The 9,891-nt window shown below is 43.8% G+C and overlaps 1 protein-coding gene across 1 annotated transcript; it reads left to right on the forward strand.

Annotated features, from left to right (window-relative positions):
* The first annotated feature begins 4,314 nt into the window (after nucleotides 1–4,314).
* Nucleotides 4,315–7,492, forward strand: LOC113747418 (uncharacterized). Its single transcript, XM_027287190.1, has 2 exons — nucleotides 4,315–4,982; nucleotides 5,459–7,492. Exons 1-2 carry the CDS (start codon nucleotides 4,692–4,694, stop codon nucleotides 7,100–7,102), a joined length of 1,935 nt encoding a protein of 644 aa, XP_027142991.1. The 5' UTR covers nucleotides 4,315–4,691; the 3' UTR covers nucleotides 7,103–7,492.
* The last annotated feature ends 2,399 nt before the right edge of the window (nucleotides 7,493–9,891 follow it).

Below are 9,891 nucleotides of genomic sequence, written 5' to 3' on the forward strand. Positions count from 1 at the left end.
TATGGATTTTTAGCACAAGAAAATGTACTTGAACTTAAAACATTTTATTATAATACTTCCTCATAATCATAATATATAATAGCTTTGTGAGGTGTGCACAAATAATCATAAAATAAAATGATAAACATGTTTTCACATTAAAATGCACTAAAAGCAATAACTGATGCACATCAGTTGAGGCTTCAATGGTACAATGCAGGCTTCAGATTTAAAATGAAAATGCTATTTATATGTATATAAAAGAAGATAAGAAATTAGATGAGCAGTGCAGTCCAGATTCCTTGCATTTTCATCTCATGAGATATTTTTCCTCTAATTTACTTAAATTTTTCCAACTGACGGATTTCCATCAGGGCAACAGAGAACTTTAATCCCAGCAGTTGAAATGTTAACTTCTCTAACTTACTTACTTACCATACACAACATTGAAAAGACACAAGTCCTTGAACTTCTTTTTCCCGTAAAGGCCAAACATGTTATAGTCCAATGCCTTGTTGACCAAATGTATTTCATCATTCGCCTTGTTGCATCATCTACATTTGTGCCCCCTATATCTACCACCATGGCAACCTAGGAATGAGAGCCAAAAGGAGAAAAAAAGGCCTACATTAACTGCTAAGACAATAAGCTTCAAAGATTGTGGGGCTGGTGACCTGCTGGACAGTAGAACCAGCGATTCGCTGGGCAGGTGGGGCTGGTGACCTGCTGGACAGTGGAACTGGCGACCTGCTGGACAGTGGAACCAGTGACTCGCTGGGCAGTGCTGCTGGTGATCCGGCTGGTCATTTTCTTTGTTGCTGGCCCAAGAAGTTTTTCTGGGGGAGTGGGTGGAAGTTCCTCCTCTGAATCAAACTGCTCACTTGATTCTAGTTGCTTGCTCTGACTCTGGAAGAGTTTTGACCTTGCCCTAGAGAGGTTAATATGAAGATATATAAGTTGAACCATACCTACTGCGTCTATATTATGGAAATGACCTTTAATCTGTATTCCCCCACAAACACCTACTTTCTCTTTACCAAGCCATCTTCGGTGTCCTTCAGGTCTGATGTATACTCAGCTTGATGTAGCTTTACCCTGGCCTCTGCATAAGTGGCTGTAAAATACAATGACACAAAATAAAAGGAATGAAGCAGATATTAAAATAGAACTAGAGTTCCATAGGAATTTAAAATAGCTGTCATGGATCACAAAATTCACAATTTGGATCACATTACAGTTTTGAGACACAATTCAGCTTATTTTTTCGGATCAGCAAATGAGGAGAAAAGGATAGATTATAGATGACTGTCTGTAGTTATTACTATGGTAAATATAATATGATTATTTGAAAAATGATGTTTAGAAGTCACGCGCTAGCCACTAATTTTACCATTAGCCTGTCTTTTACCCTCTCTCTGTGTCTCCGTCTGTCATTTAGACAGACAAGTTCAAATTAATTGCCAATAACTGCTAAAATGGCCGCAGCTGTGCTTCTGCCTACTGACAGACATGATTACCTCTGTGTGTGTGTGTGTGTGTGTATCTGTGTCTCTGTCTGTCTGTGTGTCAGTGTGCGTGTGTCTGAGCAATTAGGCCACAGGTGCACACGCATATGCTCTCTCCCTCTCCCTCTAAGACACAGAAAATCTCAAAATGATCCCCCTCGAAGGTGGCCAAAAATACCCTATAAGTTGTGCCACAAACCAAAAGCTGAAATGACCATCAGCAACCTCGTCTCTTGGACCATTTCCTTGCCGATTTCCAGGCGAAAATTGTATAAACTTTGGCCTCAAGAGTTAGAGAAAGCAGAGGTGCTCCCTGCTCCTTTTGGAAAATTCTCTTCTCAAATTAACATGGGTGTAGATTGGGCAGTAGGTGCGTGTTGCTGGTGCATCTTTGTGTCTGACCCCAAAACTATAAAGCTGACAGCTTCAGCAGTGTTATCACTGGTGATTGATCAGTTATTGAACAAAAGGTATAAAAGGTGTCGATAAGTAAAGTGAATCACTGAAAAGAAGGCAAGAGTACCTACATTTAAAAGGTTAAATGAAGTCTCTCGGTGAAAGTATGCCAGAGCAGGTCATTGTTGAAAATGTCTCCCGAAAAATTTAGTTTAATTTAAAATTGAGAAAAACTTGCGAGGTAATAGCACGTGATTTGGGATGAAAATGCACGTTTTCATATATAATTTGTTGGGGTCCTGTCACCACTGTGGGCCGCATTAACGGACAAAAAATGGCAGAAGATGAATAATAAAAAAAGGAAACACGCAGAAGAACAATAGTTGCCACGAGGCACTAATTATTTATCAAGCAAACGGTCAGTTAAGATTAATTCATGCAATCAGTGAACGACTTTAAGAACCCCTCTTATGTACCCCGCATTCATCCCCATGATGTGAGAGTTTCACTTTCAGGCCAACAAGGGCATTTAAGCGAGTGAAGATCCTCTACAACATCAAAGGTGTTAAAAGAGGTTATCAGGAAAGTCACAGATCACGTGCAAAAACAGAGGGCTGTCAATGACGAAACATGAAATACAGGATGCACCCTGAGGGCAGAAGGGAGTTTCAGTTTCATAGCGACAGGGTTAATGACTGAATCTCGAATGGACACAGGTAGCAAGGAGACAGTTTTCTAGAATCTTAAGGGGGATGTTTTTGGAGGACAACCAGACTGTCTGACATTGTCTATAGGCTGGTGTGTCAATTGGCCGATCAGTCAATTGACGGTTCCTCTTTGCCGAGCAGAGCAGAGCGCAGTGAACCTGCTTCCAAATCCTGTGACAATGGTGAAGATGGTGTTGCACAGATGGGACCGCAATCTCCCCCTCCTGGACTGGGAAAAGAGGTGGCAGGTATCCCAGGGCACACTCAAATGGAGCCATACCTGTGGCTGAACTGGAGAGGGGGTTGTGGGTGTACTCAATCCAAGCCAGATGGGTGCTCCAAGATACCAGGTTCTGGACCGCCACACATCGCAGGGCTGCCTTGAGGTCCTGGTTAGCCCGCACCGCCTGCCTGTTTGTCTGGGGGTGAAATCCGGAGGACAGACTGGCCGATGCTCCCAGAGCTGAACAAAAGACTTTCCAAACTTGAGAAGTGAACTGGGGCCCCTGGTCCGAGACTATGTCCACTGGGTTTCCATGGAGTCTAAACACATGTGACACGAGAAGATCCGCTGTCTCCCGAGCGGAGGGAAGCTTGGCCAGGGCGACAACGTGGACAGATTTGGAAAAACAATCCACAATGGTGAGTATAACGGTGTTAGCTTGTGATGGAGGCAGCCCGGTAACAAAATCTACTGCTATGTGGGACCAGGGGCGACTGGGGATCGGCAGGGGGTGGAGGGGACCCGCAGGAAGCGTGTGGGACGCTTTGCCACACACCTGGCAGGCGGCGACGAAAGTGCGTGTGTCTGCGTCCATGGACGGCCACCAAAAGTGATGCTGGAGTAACTCCAAGGTCCTCTTGGCCCCTGGATGACAGGAAACACAGGAACAATGACCCCACTGCAGGATTTGTGACCCTACCGCATCAGGCACAAAGCATCTGCCAGGGGGACCGTTTCCAGGGTCAGGTTGGTCGTAGAGTGCCTCACGGATGCTGGTCTCAATCTCCCATGTCACTACACCTACAGTAGTAGCAACTTAAAAGTCCCCGTTCAAGCTGAAAGCCAGCTGAATGGCAGCCAAGTTCCGTGACCGGAGTGACCCCCCTCCTTCTTCTGGGCGTGTCTATTTTTTACTGTACCTCCACCTACCCATTGAATTACAGGGTATGACCAGGAGATGACGCTTCTCTCACAGAACTTTTTTACAGTTGTTCTACCTGGAGATGACGTAGCTTACACACCTCATTAGCATTCTCATTGCTCAATCTTTTGTTTGCACTTACAGTAATGGGCTTTTTGGTCTCCCAGTGTCACAGATCACAGAGTGGAAAATGCAGCTGGTTTGACTACTGCATACTATACAGTAGCCGTATGATTTGAGCGTGTTCATGAATTGAAATTAAATTTAAGGTGTTTATATCTAACATGTTACCATTTACCAAATCAACAACATCTAGGCTGTTCTGTCTTTACTAGTGGTGGGCCGTTATCGGCGTTAACGTGCTACGTTAACGTGAGACTCTTATCGGGCGATAAAAAAATATCACCATTAATCTATTCTCAAAGCTGTTCCAGCCTCTCAGGTCGCTTTTTTACTTTTTTCTCTGTGGTTTGTTTTTGTTTTCTTCACTGTAACTCCGTGGAGTCCTGATCTCTCTAGCAATTTATAGAGTTTTGCACTTTTGTCGTGTTTTTGTCGTGGTTTTTCTTGGTGTTGTTTTTTAAATGCCGCTTCCACCTGGACAGCTAGAGTTGCCAACTGTTCCGTAAAATACGGATTTGTTACGTATTTGGTTTATAAAATCCGTATTCCGTATTAAGTACGCACGGAACGCACATTGTTCCGTATTTCTGCCATAGACGGGGCTATCTTTGTTTCTGCCGATGGGGTAGCCTGGTAGCCTACATGGTAGCCTATTAAAATTACACATTTATCTGTAAGAGCCTAGGACAAATAAATACCTCCTCTCTGAGTCGGCCAGCCAGCCAGGCCTCTGTCTACTGTCACACACACCATCAAACCAAAATGCGCTATTTTAATTGGCCGTCATTTACCTCGAGCAACGGAGAGGAAGCTATGATGATGGAAGATTCACAAGCATGGCAGAAAACGAAGAACGAGATGTGCGGGCGAAGAAACGAAGATTACAAAAATATAGAAAAGAATGGGAAAGGGAATATTCATGGGTAGAGTGTGTACGAGGTAATGATTTTAAGGCAAACTGCACAGTGTGCCGCCGTGTGTTCACCATTGGACACGGCGGAGTTTGTGACCTTAAGCAGCACGCATCCGGCGAAAGTCATAAGAGGAACGAGAGAGCGCGGAGGACTCAGGCAGATCAAGTCCTTTCAAAGTTTCTGGTGCGTCAGGCATCACCAGAAGCAGATTTGGTACGTATAATAATTATTCCTTCCAATGATTGAAAGTAGCCTATACTGTACATCGACATGGAAAACTTATTTTGAAAGTGAAACTGTATGGGAGTGCCCTGCTGTGACAGCGCAGTAGCCAGTAGCCTAGACCAAGACTGGATGGATGTGCAGGGATGTCAAACATTAGGCCCAAGGACTCACTGCTCACATAATTTCAGGCAGCCCTATTTGAAAGAAGTAAAAAAAAAAAAAATAATTAAAAAAAGAGTTGTAACTTTGTGAGCTACTTGAAATATGTAAACAGCTACTAATGAGTAGAGGTTTGAGAATAGGATTTTATTTGTTCATTTGATTTTTTTTCCCCCATTAGCCCTATTAAATCACACAGGCACACACTAACATACAAATAACTCAATTAGTCACAGATAATTCAGAGTCTAATAGTAAAGCACACATATTCAATTTATTTATATATATAATTTTTGTTTCTACAGGTGACTGCTGCTGAGGTAGCACATGTCTATCATACAGTGAAGCACAGTATAAGTTACAACAGCTCTGACTGTGCACTTAAGCTCTGTCAACGAACACTGAATGATTCCAACATCGTCAAGAAGATGTCTTGTGGGAGGACAAAAGCTGAGGCGCTGGTCACTGATGTCCTTGCTCCAAAGGCAGTAGAGGAGGTGATCAAGAAACTAAAAATGCCTCAGAATCCTCTGCCATTCTCTATACAAACTGATGCCTCTAATAAAGGCAATCGCAAGATGTTCCCCTTGGCTGTGCAATTTTTCAGGGCAGACACTGGGATCACCCACAAATTGGTTGACTTTGTTGAAAGTGCCGATGAATCTGCTAATGGAATACTGTCCACAATTCAACGTTCACTTGAAAATCTAGGTCTTTCATTAGACAATGTCTCTGCATTTAGTGCAGACAATACAAATGTCAATTATGGCATCCACAATTCCGTATATTCCAAACTGAAACAGTGCAATGCTAACATTTTACGAGGCAATTGCCATGCACACATTGTGCACAACACAGTAAAGCATGCCTTGGATAAGCTCTCCATTGACATAGAAAACATTGTCCTTAAAGTGTATAGCTTTTTTTCCATATCGGCAAAGAGGAGAGAGTCACTGAAGGACTTTTGTGAATTCTGTGATGTTGAGTTTCATGATATCTTGCGACATGTGGTGACTAGATGGCTGTCTCTCAACCCTGCAGTCACCCGTCTTCTCCAGAACTGGATTCCTCTCAAGTCCTATCTCGTCAGTATTGGTGGAGATTGTCCAAGACACCTCAGAACACTACTGAGATTAGCAGAAGATGCTGATGAAGTTAAAGAGGATGACCCTGACATCGTGGAGGTGTATCTCCTCTTCTGCAACAACATCCTCTCTGTCTTTGAGGCGGTGGTTAAAAAGCTGGAGAGTAATGATACCACATCAGTTGAGCTCTATGCCATCATGTTGTCCTTTCTCAGACAGCTGGCTAAGAGAAGAGATGATGAATTCTATGGCTACCTGACAAGACAAAAGCTGCAGCAGCTCTCACCATCTGATGCAGATGTGGCCAGAGAGGAGTTCACAGCCTTCCTCAACACAGCCATATCCTACATAGAGAAGTGGTTTGATTTTTCACAGGATAACTGGCTCTTTCACATTCAGCCCCTCTCTCTGTCATCTGGCAGCATCTCCTATGATGACATGGTTAAGGTCTCTGAACGGCTTCACCTGATTGGCAGGATCAACATGGATGCACTCTATGATGAGTGTGTTACTGCCAACTCTGTTCTTGAGCATCTCACAAAGCATGAGGACTGGGTGTCCAAGGGAACAGCTGAGCGATGGATGGCAGTTCTCCAGCAAGTGGAAATTCCAAACATCCTGGCAGTTGTGTCCTTTGTACTAAGCATCCCATCTTCAACTGGCTATGTGGAAAGGGTCTTCTCCTTAATGAAGAATAAATGGTCTGACGTGCGTAACAGATGTTCAGTTGAACTAATGAAGAGTGAGCTGATGATCACTCTGAATTATGAATTGTCTTGCACAGATTTTTACACTGCAGTGGTGAAGGATAAACAACTACTTGCTACAGCAAGAGATCAAAGAAAGTACAAGTGGAAAAAATAGGCTTTATGGAAGTATATGTGCAGTGGTACTCAAATAGCAAATAGCCAACAGTAAAATAGTAATTAAGTGTCCAAAAAAACAACAATGTCCAACCTTGATGTTAAAAAAAAGTCAAGCTCAAATGCATTTTTTTTTATTTCATGTCTTATGGCCAACACAAAACTGCACAGATCATTTAGTTTACCTTTGCAGAATGCATTATCTGTCAGTTGTTTTGTCAGTTTGCTGTTTAAGGAGACATGGAATGCTATTATTGTACCTTATTCTCTGGTAATGCAATGTTCAGCCTTGATGGTAAAAAATGTAAGCTCAAAAGCAACTTTCTGATTTAATTTCATTTCATATGGCCAACACAGATCTCTATTAGGTAACGGAATGTGTTCATCCTTTATGTTAAAAATATAGGCTAAGCTCAAAACTTTTTTTTTATTTTATTTAATTTCATATGGCCAACACAGATCTCCAGGTACTGGAATGTGTTCATCCTTTATGTTAAAAAATACAAGCTCAGTGTTCTCAGGGGACATGGAATGGAATGCAATTCTCTGATATGTTAATAAATTGATTGATGTTAATAAAAAAAACACATTTGCTATTACTATAGCTTTACTAGCTTTTATTCATGTCCGCTGTGATGTCCACAGCCTTACTGCGCCAAAATGCCGTGCACCCCCGTTCCTTATTTTCAGATCTGAAAGTTGGCAACCCTATGGACAGCTGCCTTTGTTTACTCCGGGGAACAGCTGATTGCGCTAATGCCGGCCGGCATTGGCGCAATCAGCTGTTCGATTGGTGCGATTAATCTATGGCCACCACTAGTCTTTGCATAATTACAGGAGCGTCTCTTCTCTTGTGCTCACGCACTCTCTCTTGCTTATCTGCATGTAAACAACAAACTAACCCTTAAAAAAGTTACAAAAAACGGTTCGAACGTCACAGGGCTGCCAGGCCTGTGTGTCAGACCTGCCGATACAAGCGAGAGGTTTTTTTTATTAACAGTTTATTTGGAGGGGAGGGCTTGTTGTTGTTGTGCCCGACATAGAGCTGCAGAGACGAGCGTTTTGGAAGCCCTTTGTTATGCAGGTATATACTGTAGTGCACGCTTTAGACCAGGTAAACCATACAAACACCTCATTAGCATTCTCATTGTTTGCACTTGATGGGCTTTTTGGTCTCCCAGTGTCACAGATCACAGAGCAGAAAATGCAGCTGGCTTGAGCTGGCTTATATTGCAAACTTTATTAAAACCAAAAATACTTTACTTATTTCATACTTGATTCGCCCGTAATTCTTTCCATTTACGTTATTTAGCCTATGGTCACTGTTTAAATCAACAACATCTAGGCTATGTTACGGACGTTACGAGCGGAGTTTTCTTTATTAACAAGTTTATGTTGGCATGTTGTTGTTGTGTGTGACATAGAGTTGCAGATACGAGCGGCTGCAGCGCTGCCTCAGTGTTATCTTATCGCAACTTTTTTTTTTCCCATCAACTGATCCGCTGATCAGCTGATCAGCTCACCCCGGCGTATCTGTTCAGATGTGTCTTTAGACAGTCTACGGTGAGAGCGGAACATCACTGCTCCTCCCCGTCGACAAATGAGGCATTGCAGCTGGTTTTCACACAGACTGCTTAGGGGCGTTTTCAGTCGGGGCCTCACTGACTACGTCATCACGGGGGATTACATTACGGTCACGGACCAGCGAAGGACCGTTCAAGGACCAGTGAAGGACCAGTCACGGCCCCGTCACGGAAACACGGGAACTTTTAAGTTGCTACATCTGTACCACATGGGAGGGAGGCAGAATGGTATCCTGGCCGGAGGGGAAGTCTGAAGAGTGCATTTGGCTTGACATTCTTATTTCCAGGGTGGTAAGTGATGGTAAAATTGAAGCGATCAAAAAACAAAGCCCACCGGGCTTGACAGGAATTCAGACATTTAGCGGTTTGGATGTAAGCAAGGTTCTTACGATCTGTCCAAACCATGAAAAGATGCTGTGCCCCCTTGAGCCAGTGCTTCCACGGCTAGTTTAACAACCAGCAACTGCCGGTTTCCCACGTCGTAGTTACGTTCACAGCCAGTGAGTCTGCAGGGAAAGAAAAAAGCACAGGGGTGTAGCAGGTTGTCAGACTCACCACGTTGGGACAGGACCGCCCCCACTCCCACGTCTGAGGCGTCCACCTCTACAACAAACTGATGCCTTGGATGAGGTTGGGTGAGGATGGGAAGGTAAATAGCCACTTGAGGCACTGGAATGCAGCATCCGCCTGAGGTGACCAGTGGAAGGGGACTTTAGAGGAGGTATGGGGGCTGCCACGGAGCGGTAACCCTTAATAAACCTTCTGTAGAAGTTGCCGAACCCGAGGAATCTCTGCAACTGCTTCACTAAAGTTGGGACCAGCCACTCTGCGACAGCTCGGATCTTCTCAGGATCTGCCATTACCTGCCCACTCATGATTATGTACCCCAAGAATGTGACTGAAGCCGGAGACAAGAAGAGACAAAAACAAAGCGATTAAGGAAGTCTCTCAACACATCATTAATGAGAGCCTGAAAAACGGCTGGTGCGTTGGTTAGGCCAAAGGGCATCACCGAAAGGCATCTCGGGTGCGGACCAGATGGTAGGCGTTCCTTAAATCCAACTTGGTGAAGATGGTGGCACCGTGGAGGGGTTCAAAAGCAGAGGATATGAGAGGCAGAGGGTATTTGTTCTTGACAGTGATCTGGTTAAGGCCTCGGAAATCAATACATGGGCGGAGTGATTTGTCTTTTTTACAAAAAAGAGCT

The sequence above is a fragment of the Larimichthys crocea genome, chromosome XIII (genome assembly GCF_000972845.2).
Source record: "Larimichthys crocea isolate SSNF chromosome XIII, L_crocea_2.0, whole genome shotgun sequence".
NCBI lineage: Eukaryota > Metazoa > Chordata > Actinopteri > Sciaenidae > Larimichthys > Larimichthys crocea.